Source organism: Pezoporus flaviventris, unplaced genomic scaffold, assembly GCF_033815535.1.
Source record: "Pezoporus flaviventris isolate CSIRO_AGI_PZ_B2104156 unplaced genomic scaffold, CSIRO_AGI_Pfla_v1 ptg000001l, whole genome shotgun sequence".
NCBI classification, from domain to species: Eukaryota; Metazoa; Chordata; class Aves; order Psittaciformes; family Psittacidae; genus Pezoporus; species Pezoporus flaviventris.
In genome coordinates, this window is record NW_026892549.1 from 11,167,716 (window position 1) to 11,188,895 (window position 21,180).

A 21,180-nucleotide genomic window follows, 5' to 3' on the forward strand; every position below is an offset into this window, starting at 1 on the left:
ATAATGGATACTGACAGCGGAGGCCTTTTTCTGTTACGGGTTTTGGCTGTTTTTGTTTTGTTTGGGCATTTTGGTTTTTGGTTTTGGGGCTCGGTTTGTTTTGTTTGTTTTGTTTTGTTTTTTTAAACCAAGATTTCTTTAAAAGGGCAAGTAATATTCCCACAGAAGTTGCAGAAGCCCCCCTCCCTTTAAGGCACATAAAGCTAACTTAAACATTAGCAGGCATATTATAAACCATATAATCCTAATAATTCAGTCTCTTCAATTCCCAACATGCTGAATTCCATTATTTATAAAGAGCCAAGTAACAAGATATTCAGCATTATGTGACAATTGAAAAAGCTTACCTAAAAATAATAGTAAAGCAGCAGTACTTACTAGTGATGACACAATACAACAATTTTTGGACTTCTTATCGCTAACAGCCCAGACTAGTACTGCCTATGCATTATAGATTGTTGTTTCCATCTATATTGACAATATAATGTAAACACGACTTTGAACATTAATGCATTTTTACAGAAGCAAGTTAGCACCTTAACCTGACTCAACAGCAAGTTTTTCTTATTGTTTCATATACACAAATATGCAGAGTAGCGTAAGAAATGTGTATGCGTTTATGCTGCATGTATACTGGTACACCACCTGTTAATCAAAATAATAATCCAGGAACATGCTAGAGAAATACATCCACACTATGTTAAGTACTAAACATGAACTTCTGATTGGTCAGTATTAGATACAGCACATAAACAACCATCTAACTTACACTGCATTCTGAAATTTAGCGATATTGTCTGTCACAACTCTCAGCATCTCCTCAAATTTGTTAAGTTTCACACGGGTTTTATCCTGTATTTATGCATCTTTAAGAAACAGGAAAGCAGACAGCACACTTCGGTATTTGAAAGCCAAGCACACATTTGAAGTTAAATCTAGTAAAAAAAATCCAAACAAAACAAACAAAAAATCCCACATGAAAAACAAAACACAAGTACTTCCACCTTCACTAAAATACAGTGCCAAACCATTTTGCATTCCAAAATCTCCAGTTTCATAAAAACTTAAGACTGCGCTATCAGGAAGGGCTTGATTTCTGTACTGCAACACTGAAACCCATGCTTGTTTTCTTTCTTGGCTGAAACACTGAGCCTTTAGTGTTGTCTTAACAACTTCAATCTTCAGTTAAACCAAAAAAATGCAAAACAACTAAACAAGCAAAACAAACCAAAACAAAAAATTAATTGAGATTTAGTACCACCAATGCCTGCCTGCTAAAACTGCTAATTAGATACCAGGAAGTCACCAGCCCTTCCAAATACTGGCCAGAGAACAATGACTAGCACAGAGACTTGTATTCAATGTGTTACCACCAGGATCAAGTATTTCTCAACTCAATTTCTAATAAGCTGTAACTTTAACCAGATGTTAACCAGGTATCCTGATAATAGTATGCCAAAATGCATTTACTCAAGTTTTTAATACTAATCTATTACTAAAAAGTATACCTAAAACACTTCCAAAATTCCACTCATTCTCACATTGCTTTAATTTATAATTTCAAATAATTTATATAAGCCATAAAACTGATTGGCTCTAAAACTTTACCAGTTTGTATACAAGGAACACAGAAAATAGGAATACCCGAGTGACCCGAGTGCCGCATCCACCTGAAAAACTGGACTGACTATGCATGATTATTTTAATTCAAGACAGCAATTTTGCTTCTTTGGTCTGCCTTCACTCAAGGTGTGCAAAAACCACAGCAAGCAACTTCCCAACATCATCAATAAAACATCATGTAACAAACCCGATTCCTGTTGATGGATTCAATCAATCCCTTTGATATCTGTTTAAAATAAGTAAAAAGGAGAGTGTGAGAGAGGCTGTAGGTGCGAGGAAAAGAGGGTTTATTTAGTTCCTTTTGCTCAACAACTTCGTAATCCATTTGCTGCTTTCCTTCCCCATCTCTCACCCCTGCGCGTTGCTTAGCTGGAAACTGGGCTGCAAGAATGTGGAGAGTGTAAACAGCCTTTTATTGTCCAAAAGGATAGGAGTGTGAAAGCAATGGGTGCCTTATCGCAGGACTGCAGCTCGCTACTTCATTGCTGTGATAAACCGCTGGAGCAAAAAACATTACACGACAAGCACAATCCGAAACCGGATTAGAATTTGACATAAGCTTCCTCAAAAACTAATCAATCAACTCACACTGTAATATTAGACTCCAGTTCTTAAGGAGGCTGTTTAATCCCTTCAAGGTTTATTACACACTCCCCACTGACTACAGAGACAAACTTTCAGATACTTTCAGCCGGGAAAGAGAGGCACAACTTTCGCACCACGAATCGGAGGGGACTGAAATCAAAACTTCCTCCGCCCCCAAATAACTTCGAATTAACATTTTAAAAACACTCCTTAAAGTGAAGATTGCCGAACCTGCTTGCAAATACAAGTTTTCCTCTTTTTAAACCTCTCCCACCGCGTTACCACGAGCACTAGGACCATTTTTCTACCACTGACACTCCACAACCCAGCAGTTTCTGGCTCAGGGAGAAGCTGGCCTCCGCGTTCCCGACTCCAGCCGCGCACCTCGTTGTCCTTCCCTCCCATATACGGGTCCGGGAGCCAACTTTACATTTCACCCCCAACGTCAGTCCCAAATCCCCCGCTGCACGCAAAGGAACATGTAGCACAATACAGGTGCGTGCTACAGTCCAGGGTAAAAATTAGCAGCCCCCCATGCCCGCGCTGCAGCAAGCCGAAAATAACAGGGGAGCTTCCGAAGCGCGGGTGACTCGACCTGCACAGCCCGTTATGTCATCCCCACGAAGAGAGACACCTGAGCCCAGCAGAAAACTTTTCCGGAGCTGGCAGTTCCGGGCGGTACTCGGCACCCGCCCGCCCGCCGTGCCCAGCCCCACGGTGGCTCCCAGCGCATCCCGGCTCCCGGAGCCGCTCTCTACCTGCGTGCCCCACCATCCCAAACAACCCCGCCGAGCGGCAAACGCGTGGAAAAGCACGGACGCACTTAATACATATATGTATATATACACATATTAAAAGAAAGAGATAAGAATAGCTGTCGTGCTGATGGGAGGCTGCCCGCGGGCGCGGTGCGCGCTGCCCGGAGCTAGCTTTGCCTTTGCCGTCAGAGTAGACCGCGTCTGCCGCTCGCACCAGCGGGAAAGGAGCCATTTCCCCCGAAGTCCTGCGGCGGGGACCGGAGAGGGACCGCGGGGAAGGACACTTACGAGCTGGAGGACGCCCTGGACGACGACGAGGGGCAGGGGCCGCAGCTGCACCATCCTGGCTGCCGGTCTAAGAAGCGACTCCCTTCTCACGGGTCTCGCACATCTCCGCTGCGGAGAGCGGGGGGGCCGGGCTGAGCGCAGGGACACGCCGCCCCGCTTGTCCCCCCTCACGGGGCGCTGGCAAGCAGCGGCGAGACCCCGGCACTGGCACGCCGCTCCGCGCGGCGCCGCTCAGCTCCGCGGGCGGCCATAGCGGGCAGGAGGACGAAAAAAGGAGGCGGGGGGCGGCGGTGGCGGCGCTGCCCAGCCGGGCGGCCGCGGCACCCCCTGCGGGGCGGAGGGGAAACCCCTCACACCCTAGCGCGGACCGGCGGTGCGACGGAATACGAGGGGTCCGAGCCCGCCGCCCTGCTGCCTGCCATGGTGCTGCTGGGGAGAAGCAGCCACCCAGCCAAACCGAAGTTGAGACGAACCACAGCGAGGAATACAGAACGAAGGAAGCATCCCCACCGGGCGCTGAGAAAACCCTATTGCCCCGGGCGGGGCGCCCCTCACGGAAAGTTTAAAGGCGTGGCGGCCCCTCCTCCGCCTGTAGCCACCGCCGGCCCAGAGAGCAATGGAGGCCTGCGGGGCTAGAGCCCAGGTTTATCGGGGGGGGGAAACACCCCCGCTGCTACCCCCTCCTCAGGGAGCCGTCGCTGGCTGGCCCAGCCGCCAGCCTCATGCTCTGGTACGAAAGGAGAGACGGGTGAAGAATTTGACTTAACGTGTCCCTTTCCCAGTTGTGCTTTATCGGAAAACTGCTATCACCGTTCTGTTTCCCAAGGGTCGATGTGCCCGCCCACCCCCGGCACCCACACGCTGTGGTCCTTGTGGGGAAATTCAACGGGTTTCTTCTCCCCAGCTATGAGGGAGGACGCATAGTGGGACGGGGGCGTGGGGTCTGGATGCGCCCCTCGGCCTGCCCAGGGGCACCACATGTCTGTGCCCTTGAGCGGTCCCAGGTACAGTGTCAAGTTCAGGTGGGCTCTTCGTGTGGGGCTTGAGCTGTGCTGAGCAGTGGGTTGGAGCGGTGCTGCTGGAGACAAGGGGCATGCTGTGCCTGGTAAATAGCATCCAAGTGTGATGGGAGCCCGAGGGCTGGAGGATCTGGCTTCAAAGAAGTCACTCTGGGGTTATATCCATTTAATAACATAAATTAATTAACACATCGTCGACCTGCTTTTGAGATGGGCCTAAGCAGCCTGAAAATTTCATTCCTGTGCTGTCAAGCTGCAGGAGAGACCACCTTGTAATGCAGTAGCCTTGAAAGGGGAGATACAGTTCTGAGAGCAGGAGGCCAGGACCTGACGGAAAGCAGCCATGTTTTGGCACACGTGCCTGGAGCTGGCTCGGTAGCACCGTAACAGATATACCTGCATCCAGTCTGGCAGTGTGGGTGGTTGTTGGTCAGCAATGCACGTGGAATGTGATACACAAGCTCTCTGCCACTGAAGTGAACTTAGTGGCATCAGTTTCCAACCATGCATCTCATTTGCAGATTAGTTTCCTCTTAATTCTTGGTTTCCCTGTCTCATCTTACTAGGCCTGTGTTCAGGTTACGTTTTAACTACCTTTGTATTTTCAACCGCTAAAATCCTTGCCAGGGGAGACAGTTTTGCAAGACCTTTCACTGCGCTGGTGAGCAGCCATGATTTTACCAGGTAGTGACTGTGTTTATTTAGCTGTTACACCCCACCCGTTCCTTTCCTAGCTCTGCTGTTAGGTGTCCTGAAAAACACATCATTTGGATGTGATCGAGCCACAGACTGTGATCTCTCATTTGGGTTCAGAAAAGACGTTTGCTCTATAGCAAAGGAAAATACAGATAAACTCAACAACTCTAAAATGGGTTCATTTGCAGCAGATTCAAAGATTCAGACAAAAGCGGAAACAGTGTTAATTACTGAGTCAAAAGTTTATAAAAAGTTCTTTTTAAAGTGTTTATTTTAGTGTTCTTCAACCTGTTATGCTACCATTTGATTTTATTTTTAATATAAAAGATCAGCATAAGATGTGTTAGGATTTTCCTGGTAGAATTTAAATCTAAAAGATGTCTTCACATCCTGGATGGAAAATAGTTAAATGCTGCTACACATATGCTTAGTATAAAAAACATTTAAAAAGTATATTTTCTATGGTACAGAAATTATATATTTGCATGTGTGAATTACCCAGTTATTGGTCTAACTGTAAGGAAGCACTCTATTGAGCTGACCAAAGCTGTTGTATTGAGCACCCTGTGCAGGGATGAGCCATGTAGGTGTGAGTTTACCTTGTGCCAGGCTCGTACTGCAATAGTGGTCTGGTCTCGCTCGGGTCCTCATAGTAAATGGAAACATCTTGAGTGCTATCTACTGCTCACAGGCGGTACTGCCTGCAAGTGCAGAGTGAAGATTTTATTTCCTCATGACGAATTGCATTATACAGCTGGGTGAAAAGACTGTTATGCAATTAGTTAGAATTAGGAAGACTAAATTCGGATGAAGTATTTAGATAAATCTTTTTTCAAATGGAAAGCTGTGCTCTATAAATTTAAGGAAGGTCGAATTTCTATAACTAGCTTTTAATGGAACAATGGTGTTTAAACTAAAATACTGTACTATCCTATTAAATACCAACAGACTCCATTTAAATGACATTAACTTTTTCACACAAGCTATAAGAAGATGGCCTTAAACCATACTTTTTCCAGAGAAACTATCAGGAAATATTTGTTAAGCACTTTGAAGATGAAAAGCACTGTGCACAATAAGTTATTATTGTTATTTGTATTACTTCCCAGAAGAGTGATCGTAGGGTTGGTTAAGAACAGAATGTAAGGCCTGAGCTTTGTGTTTCCCTGCTTTGGCACGTTAGCATGATCTTCAGACGTCATTTAAATGGGGAAGGAAAATTTTTCTGGTCTAATTTTAGGACATAGTAGCAAATAGTTGGTTCATTTCAGGAAATAACAGTTGTATATGGCAGGAAGTAATACTAATCTCTCTAGAAATGGATTCATGAGCCAGCTGTGGAAAAACTAAACTAAGAACTCGGGGTCCTACTAAATCATCTCTACTGCTGCAAGACAATGAAAAATATCTGATTAATAATGATCTCTGATGCTTGTGCATAAAGTTAATAGTAATTTTTATTCCTTTATCAAGGAATTCAGAAGCACAAAAAGTAAAACCTGTAGTTAGCATCAAACCCATCTGTCAGCCAACCTCAGTTTAATTTTTAAATCCCATTCCTCTGAGTTAACTTAAAACACTGACATCAACTTCTGCTTGTCTTAGTCCTAGGACTCTTCACTGTGTTTCCAAATATTAGAAGTGGTGGACTGGGAAGAGCAGCTGGTGTCACTCAGTCTATCTCTCTAGAGTGCAGGCAGTGAAGTGTTGGTTCTTTTTGGAAACTCTTCAGGATCTGTCTTTAAATTAGCTAGTCAGGAGTGGGGGGAATCCCACGCTGCATAAGGAAGCCGTTCCAAAAATTCACTCTTGGCATTTGAAAACCTTCTAAACTTCTAGTTTCCAGATTTACTGCATTTGATAGGTGGTTTTATACACTCTTGTTCTTTTATAGTCACTGCTTTATCTTGGTGAGCTCCTCTTCCTCCTTCTGACAACGTGTAGCCCCCAAAATTTAGAAGGTACAGATTCCGTCTCACATTTTATTAATTATGTGAACCAGGAGGCAGTGTGTCTTAGGCAATAGCTCTGCATTTCCTGTGTTAGTCTAGTAAAGCTTTTCTTTTATCTATTCCCATTAGAATTAATCTTTTTTGAATGTGGGTACATGTCCAAATTTAGATGTTAGTAGTCTTGTGGAACATCATGAATGCCTAATATATCTCTGTTGGAAATATGTTCTCTGGAACATGTTGTTATTGTATTTCCCTTTTCAAGAATATGTAACAATTATATTTTCTCTTTATTGTTCTGGTTGTTCCAACATGTTATCCAGATCCTTCACACTACCGACTGCCTACTGTGTGTGTGTCAGTAGCACATTTCAATAGCAAGGTCCTAAATTTATGCAGGAATTGTGAATTAATTTATTGAATAGTAGTGGTCCCAAGATCAGTCTTTGGTGAACTGTATTAGTTATTTCCTTCCAGACCCTAAGTGCAACCTGTTAAACCATACATTACCCTCTTCACAACCTTTTCCTAATCACCTTCTTCAGCCTATGTAATTTCTTCCCACATGACATCCAGTCATGTTTTGATTGAAGGCCTGCTAGATGACTCAATTTGCCTAGAAAATTAGCAACCTAATGAAAGGCAGGTAATGAAATATTCATTATCCTAGAAATAATCTGTACCTTTCTGTATTAAATAAACACACCAAAACGAGCCCAAACAAAAACCAAATAAATTGATCCCATTTCCTGTCTCAAACAGAGATTGCCTTCCCACTGGAATTTTCTATCAAATCGGTTAATTAGAGTTACACACAAAGTCTTTTCCTCAGTGCAGCTAGTGTTCTGGGTTTCTCCGTAGTGACTAGTCTAAACAGAGAATAATAGTCTGGTATTGCTGTTTACTACTGCTGCTTTAACTCCGGTAGTGAATCTGTGCTGTAGCACTGACAAACTTTAGTTCAGATCCTTAAAGAAGTTTGTTACAAATTTAGATTTAAACCTTGGTTTTAGAAGTCTATGAGGGACCACTGTATTATAGAATCATAGAATAGTTAGGGTTGGAAAGGACTTTAAGATCATCTAGTTCCAACCCCCCCCCCCCCCCCGTCATGGGTAGGGACGCCTCACACTAAACCATGCCACCTTTAATTGGATTTTTGATCTTGAAAACTATTTGAAAGAGAGATTAGTCACCAGTACTTACTAGCTCCTTTTGAGTTCCTAGAATTCAAATATATTCAGAAGTTTAAAAATCCAAGCAAGTGAAATATAACAGTGTACCAGATCTGTGAGTAGATACAAAGGAACATCCAGATCTAATTCTATGGACAAATACAACCTTTTGATAAAGCAAAATTTTTAGTAAACATGCTGGTGACCCTGAAAGAGGATTGGTGAGAGCAGGTCACTAATTACAAATGAGAGGTATGCAGTAGTGGTAACCAATACCTTTTAAATATTTTTATGAGTATGAATTAATAAAAAGTGACATTGGCAAATCAGCAATTATCAAAGTCTAATGCCAGGCATAATACTGAAGAAATTGATACAACAGGACCTAGAAAGTAATTTGGTGTCTGATGTTCCTGCTTTTACAAAGACTAGACCAAACTTAACAGCAGTGTTTGTTTGTTGAGGTTTTTTTATGATTGCATTTATTCCCAATAATATTTTATCATGGGAGGAAAAATTTGCACGATTCCAGCTGTAATAGTCACAAATAATGTATGTTGTGTGGTGTGTTTTTGCTTTAATTATGCAATTATTTATTTATTTTGTTTTGTGAATCAAATGGGTTTTTTTGATGATGAGTACTTCCCATTCAGTGAAGTGCTGCAGCCTGTATTGAAGTCCTTTTCAAGAAAGCATTTCAGCATCTGCCCAACTTCATTGACTTTAGTCATCTATAAACATCTTCAGTAGAGAAATTTTCTTAAACTGGACCCATATGAGTAACTGCATCAGATGAAGCAAGTTACCTACTTAATATGCTGTATTCCTCACAATATTTTTATGTTTCTATGTCAAAGTGTTGGGGATACTCTAGGCATAGATTAATTCTGATTTATGGTAGTGCTCTACACGTGGTAGAAAGGTAAACCTGCTTAAATCCTTAATGTTTTTTATTTTAAAATCTAGATGTATTATCATTTACTAGAATAGTTAAACTTCCAAAATTTAAAAACTATGGCTAGACATGTCAAAACAAGAACATGGAAAAGATTTTGGAAGATATAATGGGAAAAAAAGTAATGAGGAAAATTCTGCTTTGAAGGAGAATGAGTTATCTGTAACTGGATAACAAGAGCTATGAAATAAAATTTGGTTTAGAAGTCATACTAGCTAGAGTTATTGCAATGCTAAATATTTACATAAAGCAATCATAGCATTTAAGGGCAGAGTGTCCCTGAATTAATACTCTCAGGTGTTCTTTTTTCTCACCTTCAGAATTTTTAATACATTTTCCTCCTCATAGATGGATGTAGTATTTTATCAGTTAATTTCTTGCAAAGGAATAGTTTATCATTTAGAATGGACCCTTGTGTGAGATTCATTTATGCAGTGGCTACTCTGTTTACTTTAGCTCTAAGGTTCTAAGTTCTAAAATTGTTTTCTATTTGAAGAGTTTTTTGAGGGATTTTAATTTTTTTCCTGTTTCTCCCCTAGAATATGAATAAACCATATCAGCACACCTGTACCATGTGGATACTGTTTGATCCAGGAGACAAAAGAAGCAAATCTGCATTATGACAAAAATATTTCCTGTGTAATTCTGCTAAAAAAAAAAAATCCAACATAATAATATATACAAAAAAATGTCACAGTTGTGCTAAAATGATGACTGTGACTGGAGAGATTAGAATTTGTTATTGCATTCACTTAGTATTGGGGAAAAAAAATGTTCAGTGAGCGCTTCCAAATCCACTTCACTTTCATTTCTAAGTCATAATCTCTTATATAAGAAGGTGCAATTTTTTTACTGTCAACTTTTGCATGAGGAGTGATAAGAAAATATCTATATAGAACATTCACAATTACTAAGTATCAAGGTGAATTATGGCTAGTTCTAAATGAGAACACAAAAATAATACTTTTCATGTTTTTTAGAGTTTTGGCAAGTCAGGGATATACATAGCTGAAAGAGATAACATGCCCAAGTGAACTTTTTCAAAGATAGAGATAAACATATTTTTGTCTTCCTTAAAGAGGTCCCATGTGTTTTTTAAAAAGAGAATTTTTCTGACCAAATTGGCCAAATGGGTATCTCTTTATTTATAACGTTCTCCACCTAGGCAGTGACTTGACTCACTGATTAAGACATTGAGCTCTGTGTCTGTTTTCACATTGATTATCAGCAATTGTCAGATTGTATTACTCTTTTTTTTTCCTTCCTTTTTTTTTTTTTTTTTAATTTATTCTGAATCTACCGAGGCTAGGCTGTAGCACATGTCCCAGTGGCCTTTGGTACCTCATGAGATAAAGTTCTTCATAAAACAGCCAGAACATGCATTACATTATCAGAACAATTCTAGCAGATTGACAAATAATGCAAGCTCTTTGGCTAAGTACCCAATCAGTTGGTTTTGAAAATTAACACACATCCTTTGTTTCTTTTATCATCTTCTACAATGCCAAAGCAAATATCCACAAACCATTTTTATATCTGAGGGAAGCAGGGAATTTTTCAAGCTTTCCTCATGTCATGCTACTTGGAAAGAGTTTGTGCTTCCCTCTTCTATAAGCTTGTCATTAGACAGCTGAGGTGGAGAGTAAGCACAATTTCTTCCACTGATTTCCTATACTACGAGATCAAAGAATTGCAGCTTGTGAGCCCTGCTGTTGTTAAGTGTGATACAGTGGTGTAGACCATTGCAGCCTGTAGTTACTCATTCCCCTGTGAGTTCAAGCTCCTAAATGTATCTTCATCCTGCTTCATAAATGAAAAGTTTTCCTTTGACATTCAATATAAAATTTTGTGACTTAAATAAGGTAAAACCCCCTCCATTTAACATCCTAAACATCTAAAATCACATTTTTTTTTTCACTCTGAAGGTAATTGTGTATTTCAACACCTTTTCTCAGCACTGAAAACAGCATCCCTCTTTTTTTAGTTTTTCTTATAGTTTCTTTCCTGTGTTGTTTTAAATATCTACTTCTTTTTCAGGCACTATAGCCCTTGGATATATCAGCCTGCTCATTCAGAGGAGTGAATTACCTTGAGAAGGGTAGTTCAGAAACAGGGAAAATAGACCCAAACCTCTTATTTTTGTTTAGGATCTAGACCAGAACCACTGAGGAACTTTGGATGAAGTTATGTTTTGATGCTCTGGAGAAACAACTTCTCTCTACGGATAAAAAGAGAAAGAAAGGCAGACTTTGATTTCCAGCACAGTTATTTAGGAGAACTGGCAAAACCTGCTGCAAAGTTGCTCAGTTTGTTCAGCATTAGAATAAATCAGAGGGCCTAAGGAATCTCACTGAAACAAGGTAGTTTATTTAGTTTATTTTGTTGCTTTTTGTTTTTCATTTGTGGGATTTTGTTTGAAAAAAACTGTGACCTCTGGAGACCAGATGCTTGAAATTCAGACAAATGTGTGGAAAAAACTGGCCTCACTGGGAGAAACTGTTGGACTAGAAGTCCAGGGACACAGCCATGGGTTTACGATTGAGTTTGCCATATATTCCCATCAATGCTATTTAACTTTGTTCTGAAAAACCTGTCTCAGTAAGGGCAAGCTGTCTAAAAATCGTATATTGAGACCAGCTGACTTATATAAGGACAGCAGCAATGATTTATGAATGACCTATTAACATTTCCTATATAACGTCACATTGCAGTGTGTTGCATTGTGTTGGCCTCCGATTTTACTCTGCCATCCAGCTCAGGGTATAGATAACTGCATGAAAATTGAAATGTAGTAGTAAATGTTACAGTACCTGTGGGAGATCTGGAACAGACTAAGACTCCCCTGTTCAGGAAAGTCTGGAAGCAATTAGTCTACAATGCTTACAGAGGTCTAAAATTGCATCTTCTGATATCGTCAATATCATCTCATTGGATGCTGCTGGACTGAATAGGAGACATCATCCTTCTCACAGGGAGACAAAGCTGTAAACCGAGTGTGACCGGAAGATGAGGAATGGAGTGTTCCTGCTGGTGACTCAGAAGAGGTTCTCTTTCACTCACAGCAGAAAGAGGCATATATATGTCTTGTTACATTCATTTTTATCCACCAGGTCTTTGACAAAGCTATCAGTCTCATTTTTCTTGCTTGGAGAATTCTGACAATTTTTTTATGATTGTAAGACTAAGTTGAAAAGACCTATGAAAGCTTTTGCCATCTTTAGAAGTTGCAGAATTAGAGCAATAAAGATTTGACAGATTAATTTTTCTGAGAGTGGAATCAGGAGGAAGGAAGGAAAGAAAATGCCCAGATGGATGAGAAAAGCTGGATTTCTCAAGTCAGATGACATTCTTCAAAAGCATTACCAAAATTAAAACCCCTAACAGCCTTCTTTGATCTGATGATTAGTGGAGGCAAGTACTACTACTGTAACTTTTCAATCAGCAAATATAATCAATAAAGTAATGAATCAAGGGAAATATGCTTTGTAGGATTAAATATTTCATAAAAGATACCTAGGGATTTTGTGCAGTCATGTAGTTCCCTCTTTATTCTCAGATCACGTAAGGCATGTTGTAGCCAGACTCTGAATAAATGTAGTGAGTAGAAATCTTCAGTAGCCTGCTTGCTACTGAAAGGACTACAGCTCAACGTTCATTTTAGGATTTAGGAGTCAAACCCATTAGTGCTGCTTCCAGTCATTTCAAAGCAACAAAGGACATAAGTTTAGGCAGGTGGTATTTGACGTATATAGACTCCTTCAAAGTTACTACAGAGAGCTTTTAAATTACCAGAAATTTTTGTTTAGTGATTGTAATTTCCACATGCTTACAGCATTTGTAACAGTTTTCTAGAAACATACACCATAGCTTATTTTCTCGAACAGCCAATATGCAAGATTAAATTTATTGATACTGGTGCTTAATGCAATGTGTTTGGCAACTGTGAGGAGTGGAAAGACATTGGAAAGTGAGTTATAAGTGAGGAGGCTTATGTTTGCTGTATTTGCCATTTTTCCTTCTCTCCACAGCAGTTGGAGGGGATTTGAAGCTGCTTAACTACTTTTATTACAAGTTTCTGTTAGCAGCCCTGTGTGTGAGTGGGAATTGTCCAAGCGTGGACTCGTGCCTATGGCAAATGCTCTAGTTCAGCAGCTTCTGACCCATTGTCCTGAGGTTAATGTATTTCTTTTCAGGGATCAAGAAGAATAACTAAGAAAAACATGCCAATTGTAAGTTGGTTACGTGTTGGAATATTTGAACATTTTAATGGGCCTGCCAACTGAGAAAAGGAAGAAAACAGTGGTTTAGCTATTCAACTTAATAAAGCAGTTACCATGTGATTATGTGGTAAGATATGTAAATTTTTTCATCTCACAAGACAGAGTGCCACATGTAAGGCTGTTATATCTGTTATGCCTTTTTGTTTCTTCCTGTGTTTTTCCTGCAGTGTCACATCTGGCACATGTTGCATAGGCTGGTTATATGTAGCAGTCTTTCCTACGCTGATGCATTCCCAGAGAGTGCAGGTTCTTATCCATGAGGACTGACAATGGTTTATCCTGCAATTGCTCATCAGGACAGAGATTGCTAGCTAGTGCCTTTTTTCCTTCCGTTTGTGACTGCCTAATGAGACTCAAAATATGATCAGTCACTCTGTGGTATGTGTTCAGTATCAAAAGAAAATCACTGACTGTAGGGAGGAGGTCATTCAGCATTGCCACTAACAGCTTTTGATACTTCTGCATTAAAACCCAAACCAAACATTATAGGCACTGAACCATCTGCAGGCATAAGTGGGCTTATTGCTGCTTAACTTTTTGGCACAAACGAAGAGGTCTGTTATGTACTTCTGTCTGCTTTTGTGTGATCAGTGCTCCTAAACAATGAATCCTCTGCTGCTATCACCACTGTGTCAGAGTTGAATGAGATGCAAAGAGGTTCTTTGTTAAGTGTGTGTTGTTGCTCTCTGCTCCCTCACAGCAACATGATCTGACAATAAAAAGAGATGGCTCTTCATAAGATAATGTCAAGTTTTTTTGCAGAACAGCCTGTCAGACCTGTAACTCTCCTCCCAGCAGTTCAGCTGTCTGAGATCCAAGACCCAGCTTGCACACAGTGTGCTTGTGTAACCCCAGCTTAGACTTTGGAGAAACCTGCTAAAAACCTGGTAGAAACCTGGTAGAAAGAGCTGTAAAAGCCTACATAGAATAAAGTAATGCAAAACCAGGAAGGTGAAACTGCAGAGTTAAGTTTAGTGAGAAGGGCATAGTTGGCAGCTCAGGGATTCAAAAGATAAAACAAACGTGGAATCCTAAGGAGAAAACAAGGAGACTGAAGATGGCAACTCTGCAGCACTGAGGACTGGCCTGTCCCAAGGATGAATAAAGAAAAGCCTCCTCACATGATTTGCCTGGCGGGCGAATGTTGGTTGATGTCATCTCTGGAGCACTAAGCCTCTCGACCATTGGATTGGTAGCTTATTATTCCTATCTATTATTTTTGTGTATTGGACAATAACGAGTTGGTTTGTACTTTTACGTGGTGTGTACCCTGCTTCCAGAATCTTTGCATGTTAGAAGTTGCCTAAAGTGACCCAGGGTGGGAGCGTTGCATACCCAAGAATTTGCAGAGGAAACCACATCAGATCATGCCTTCGGTTTGCCTGATCATGGCTTATACTTAGCTGATCGTGTGCCCACATCTTTCTTTCTCCTTTCTAATTCCTGCTTCTCTTTCAGGATGTGCCCACGTTATTAAGAAATTCTTCAGACCTTTTGTACTAAAGTCTTTGAAGTTCAGCTATAGTTTCATCAGTCAGAGCTTCACTCACACATCATAGCTGGTTTCTGTCTGCCTCTTTGCAATCTAGCTCTGATTTTTGTGACTTTGCTTCATTCCCAACACATTGGTGCATGCAAAGAAAGAACAAAAGGGACAGATACTTTATTTGGAACTTTCCTGGCAGTGTCAGAAGTTATTTGATAAACAGTTAAGTGAAATAGTTTCATAGGTACAGGAATTTACATACAGACAAGGGCTGTCTAGAAAATACAACATGGAAGACTGAATGAAAATCAGAGACATTTTAGTTAACGGTAAAATTATGAAGGATTAAACAGAGAAGAGTGAATTATTTTTTCTTAATGTGGAGCAGCTCTAAACTTCTGTCTATGAAAATGTTGGTTATGTAGTACACAGCCTGCCACATAAACCCAATTTCCAACAATTTACCAAAGTTAATGGCCTGAGGCTTCTGTGTTTGTAACAGAGACTTCATCAGAACAGCACTCACTGTGGAATCTGGTTGGACTGATTAACCAAAGCCTACTTTATTGCCATAGTCTTCCACTGATGGTATTTGGCACAGCTGTGGAAGCTTGCTGAAGATGTGGTACGTAGTATATGTTGTTAACCTAGGCAAATTATAAAGACAGTGGAGCTAAGTGAGCAGTCCCATAACCTCTCTTGGGTGAAAAAAGCCCTAACAAAATACCAGCTTGCCTGAGAAGAATTTCTGAGAACTTTTTTACGATATAAAACTGCTTTTGCTGGAGGTCTGAAGACAGACTAGGAGATACAGGCACAGCAAGCTGCCAGAGAGCATTTTGTTCCAGATGGGTATCCAAGACAAGACTAAATCCTTCTCAGACACTGAGTCAATCAAGAAAAATGGTACATGTGGTAGCTTGGAAAAGCCAAAGGCTAACACTACAAGTTGCACATCCAGATGAGCATAGCCAAAATTAAGTATCCGTATTCTTTGTATTCACACACTTACCTAGAAATTAATTCTCTTTCTGATTTGCAGACCCTATTTTTACTTCCTAATAGTGGGGGCAGGGAGTGAGAATGTGGCTTCTCATAAATTTTGATCTGTTGTTTTCTAACTGCATTTAGCTGCCAATTAACCTAAACATCTTGAACTATCTAGATCAGATATTATTAGCTGCAACTTAATTGCAGTTCTGTTAGCTGAAAACAGCACAATTATCTCTTGGCTCTGCTAAATCGAGGCTTAATTTCTTGCATGTTTTTATGTTCAGAACTACTTCCCATGCATGACTCAAACCTAAGCCAAATTCCACTTATTTTTAATGGTAACATAGTTTATCTGTATTAAAAAAAATATGTATATTGTTACATATTTTTACATATACATAATCTTCCTATAAATATATATCTGTGAAGAATCTTCTGTTGTGCAAGCTCATCTGCTCTGCTTTAAAAAATACTATACTACTATTAAACTTCTGCTGTGTTAGCTTTCTATAACACTGAATGTAATCTTTACATTTTTAACTCTACAGAACAGCATGTTTCTGGAAGCAGGTAAATTAGACCTCCAGTTCTAGTGGAGCACATCTTACAATCTTTTTCTGTTGCGATATGTTACAACAGATGTTAAAGTGGTCTATAATGTGAGGGGACTGAAAGCTGGCTTGTACCTTTAGGGACAGCTGGTGAATTCTGGCATGCCTGCTCATGCCCTATCCACAGTATTTAAATATAGGTCCTGGTGCCCCTCTTTTAGTCTTATCTTTGTTAAATGCTACTTCAGAGAAGATTCCCCCCCCCCCCCCCCCCTTATGATACATCAAATTTATTAGATCCTGAAGATATAAGGAGGAAACACTTGGAAAGAGAAGTCATGGGGAAATATAGATTAATGCTAAGATAATAAAGAATAGAGAGGTCATAAAAAGAAATGGGTGAGAAGAGTATTTATCAAAGAGATACAGAATTGTTTCATCAGTTGTCATGCTGAATATAAATGTGTGCTCAGGACCTGAGAAACAATAGTTGCAAGTAGGATATATTAGGGCAGAGTTTGAGGCTGGAGAAGTGGAAATCTGCTTGCCTGTGTTTATAGTATTAAGTTTATGCAGACCTTTTAATGCTGTTAATCACTATAATTGTTACTATTTAAACTGTCATTACCTTGGGGGTCTTTAAATCCTATCATCATTTTACTTCGTTAATATACCTTGCAGTACAATGGAGTTTTTCATCTTCCTTTTCACTTCAACTCAAAGCACACTGAATTTCAAAGGCATATTGAATTTTGGACTTTTTGACATAGTCTTTTGCAATAATTGTGTGGTGATGGTCCCCATGTATAAGCATCTGGTTTCAACTTCTGCCCCTTGATTGATCGACTTTTAGAGACTAAGAAAACCCAAGGAGCTGCAAGAAGAAGCTCGGGGAAGCACATGCTCCTTCTGACAGGCACTAGAGTCCTGGAGCAGCACCCTAATCTGGGTGCCCAGACCTCGGAAGCTTAGAGTGCCCTGTGGTTCTAGCACATGAACCCACCAGGAGCATAGGCTTCACAGCCAGTGTTTCCATCAATGCTGCACAATCCAGCTATCAGACCTCTGGCATGGGAGCCATGCAAACTACCCATACAAGCTCAAACCAAATAGGCTTGCTGCTTTAAAGCAATCTATATGCTTTCACATATTAGAAGGCCCTCCTGAGGCCTTGCTTTATTAAGATCAATTGTGTGTGATATGTTGTAGCATAAAAGCACTATATTGTTTGACAGAATGGTTTTCTTTCACTACAGTGCTGAAGCAGCTACTACTTGCAATTTGTAAAAAGTGGAATTTTAGCTGCTTCTGAGGGACAGCAGGCTAACAAGAACATTTCAGGTAGGAAAAAAGCACTAACAATCCCAAATAGATTCTTGTTTCCTTAACATTTATTTTGAAATGGCCAAGTCATTCTGGCTGTAGCATCAACATGACACAGGGGATGCATGAGCCGGTTGTTGATTCTTTGCACTTCTATAAAATTATCAGTCAAATGTACTTTTAAACTGCTATATTGTCAGAAAGTGAAAAGGATATATCCAGGCTCTGTTAATAGGGGTAGGGGAGAGAAGGCTGCCTATACACTGTGAAAACTCTGCTTTAAGTATACCCTGAACTTCCTAACCTAAAAGAATCACATCACATGAATTGAAATAAACCTTGCATACAAGGGAGAGAAAAATACACTGTTGTTATGTTACCCACATAATCTAATGTAATTGCTTATTCTCAGGAGCAAACCACAGATTGCAAGTACAAATAACAAAGCTCATTATCTAAACTCCATTGTGTTTTTGAAAATGCAAAGTTTTAGGAATTTAGAAATTAGAATGACTGAAACCTATCTGCTACATATTTGGTGGATTTTTTTTTCCTGTTAAAATTACTGTATGGAAACCACTTAAGAGAGTAGTAAAGTTTTGGAATTCATCATTTTAAATTTAAGTGTATACTCACAGATACATTGCTACTGCCTTTTATACAGGTAGGAAAGGGAGAAATTGTTAGGTATGTGTGTGTGTTTTTTGATAATGGGAAAATATTTTGTGTGGTGAAGAATTTTGAAGAGGCAGAAATAGCTGGTTTTGTTGCTAGAAATGATACCTGAACTCCAGATGCAGGGCTGGAATTCCAAATTCACAAACCTTTCTGAGTATCTGTACTAAGCGACTTCATCCAGCTTATCTCTGCTTTCCAGAAATCTTTTAATTTCTGCAAATCGTTAGTTTGAAAAGAAACCCAAACCAAACCCCAACAGCAAGTCCTCACCAAACCAAACTGTTCCGCCAACAAAAAACAAACTACAAAAAACCCACAGCAAGAAACAAAACAAAGAATCAAGGAAAACTTCACTCTTTGATTCAGTCCCTGAAGGACTTCTAAGAGACATGACTACAGTAGTTTGCTGTGAGAGAATAGGAATAAGGGTTTACAAAGACCCGATTGTTTCTGTTTGAAAGTTTGTTTCCCCTGTAGGTATTTTCACAGAGCCGGTACCAGCTAAGCAGCCACATGCTGCCATCTGCTGGCAAAAGGCACAATAGGTACTCTAGAACAAAAATAGCAAATGATATCAAATTTATTTCATAACTTTTTCTTTAAATTGATAAGCAGCAGAAGACAACCCTGTAATTGAAGGACAGAGTTGAGAAAAAAGGTACTGTTCAAAATCAAAAAACTGCAATGACAGTAAATGAAACAAGTGCTATAGATTGCAATAGTGTGCAAATCATCAATATTCAGTATATTAAAATGGTATTTCACATTAGAGGGAGAACGTGGGAGAAAATAAACCATTTATTTGTGATTAAGTTTCATCTCTTTCCCAACATGCTGAAAACAAAAGAACTATGCAGCATTTCCCTCAAGTAAGATACTTGGGATTGAAATGGTTCTACAAATCTGAAAGCTAATGATTGTGCAGCCAAAGGGGAATGTTGTACGAACGTGTGTAGTAAACAGTACTTTGCGTGAAAGAGATTCAGTAGCAAAAATGGTATTTGTAATCCCTTCTGAACCCATCTCACTTAACATACTTGAATTAATATTCAAGCGTCACCACTTTTAACTCTCTCATGCAATCTCTTGGGACCAGGTTTGTAAAGGGTAAGGGCTTGTATATGTACAGTCAACACAGCATCTGGGGAGAATATATAAGCAACAAGGGTTCTTCAGTGCTTTTAATGAATTGTTCTGAAAACTGGTTTTCAATGCATGATCTGTTTTTGTTTCCCAGACTGCTATACAACATGCTGGGTGTGTGGGAGGGCATGGGAAGAGGACAAAAGGGTACTGTATTTTTGTGAAAGTTGCTTGCTAAAATTTCTTTAATGTTTTATATATGAATGAAGAAATATATGCAATTTTTCCTTCATTCCCATGAAAAAGGAACATACATAAAAATCATGACAACTTGGTCAGATGTCTGGTTGTTGATCAGAGAGTAAAATCATTCTATTTATGACCAAGCTTACCATCTGATATTAGTTAGTTGATGTATTTGCATTTGCAGAAGAGGTATCCCTCTCCAAACTGCAGAAACATCTAGAGTCTCTTAGCTTTTTGAAACAAGTATTGACTCTTATGGAGTGAAATGGCATCTGCAGTCCAAAGCATCTCATGTGAGTCGTTGTTTCCAGTGCTGGGAGCTTATCTATCTGATTGTGTACAGCCTGTGCCTCCACTTGTTTCCCATCATGTCTTCCCAAACATCCTCTTGTTCCCTAAGTAATCTTCTCCCATTTTATAGCTTTTCCAGATTCGTCCACCTTGTTGATGGTTGCTAAATGGCATTTTTGACAAATGTGAAACAAGTTCCTAAACCACTTTAAAATCTCTGTGTTCAGTTAAAACTTTGCCATCATGAAGTTCACATTCTTTCCTGTTTCCTGTTTATAGGATATAGCATTCTTTAGAGTCTTCCTTATGCATGTGTGAATGCATGTTTTTGAGTGAACGCATGTGGTGGTGCTGGGGATGAATTCTCGTACTATTTGAAATAGCAAGCTTATTTGCTAAAACTTAGAATTCTGGCCAAAAAAGAGAAAAAAAAATTGTCAAGCGCTTTCATGAGTAATCTTTAGCTTTCCTATCTCATTCAGAAATACCACCAGGGACACCAAGTGTATTTTAGAGAGCAATAAATCATACTTGAGTTTGGGTAGAGTTTATTCTTTGATGGAGAGGTAAAAGACTGACAGTAAGACTTGTAGGCTGATTTTTCCCTTGATGCAGTGTTGTGTCTCTTAATTTTTTTTATATTATTTTCCCATGCTGATAATGGGACTCTGTGAGACAAATTTACACCTGGGTGTTGATGCTGTCCAGTCTGTAGTCCAGTACCTGGGCAAAAGCTGGAGACTTGGAAACTGGTTGGAAACAAAGTTCAGCTGAGGAGAAGATGAGCAGAAACAGGAGTAGAATCTGCTTCTTTCCAAGGACATGGGTTGTTTGGTCTGGTGAAGTCTCAAGGGGGGATGTTATTTCTCTCTACAACTACCTGAAAGGAGGATGGAGCAAGGGAGTTACTGGTCTCCCAAGTAACAAGTGATAGGACGAGAGGAAATGGCCTCAAGCTGCGCCAGGGCAGGTTTACATTAGATATTAGAAAGAATTTCTTCACCAAAAGGGTGGTCAGATATTGGAACAGGCTGCCTAAGGAAGTGGTGAAATCATCATCCCTGGAAGTGCTCAGAAAACATGTGGATGAGGCCCTTAGTGATATGGTTTAGTGGCGGACATGGCAGTCCTTGGGGTAAAGGTTTGACTTAATGATCTTGAAGGTCTTTTCCAACCTAGTTGATTCTATGATTCTATG

General features: G+C 40.0%; 1 protein-coding gene across 1 annotated transcript in view; it reads right to left on the minus strand.

Moving 5' to 3' along the window:
* Positions 1 to 3,683, minus strand: part of NXPH2 (neurexophilin 2) — a 38,166-nt gene extending 34,483 nt beyond the window's left edge. Inside the window, exon 1 of the mRNA XM_061444917.1 lies at positions 3,255 to 3,683. Within this exon, the coding sequence (XP_061300901.1) occupies positions 3,255 to 3,308 (54 nt within the window). The 5' untranslated portion in view covers positions 3,309 to 3,683. The remainder of the gene's footprint in view (positions 1 to 3,254) is intronic.
* Between the last annotated feature and the right edge of the window lie 17,497 nt (positions 3,684 to 21,180).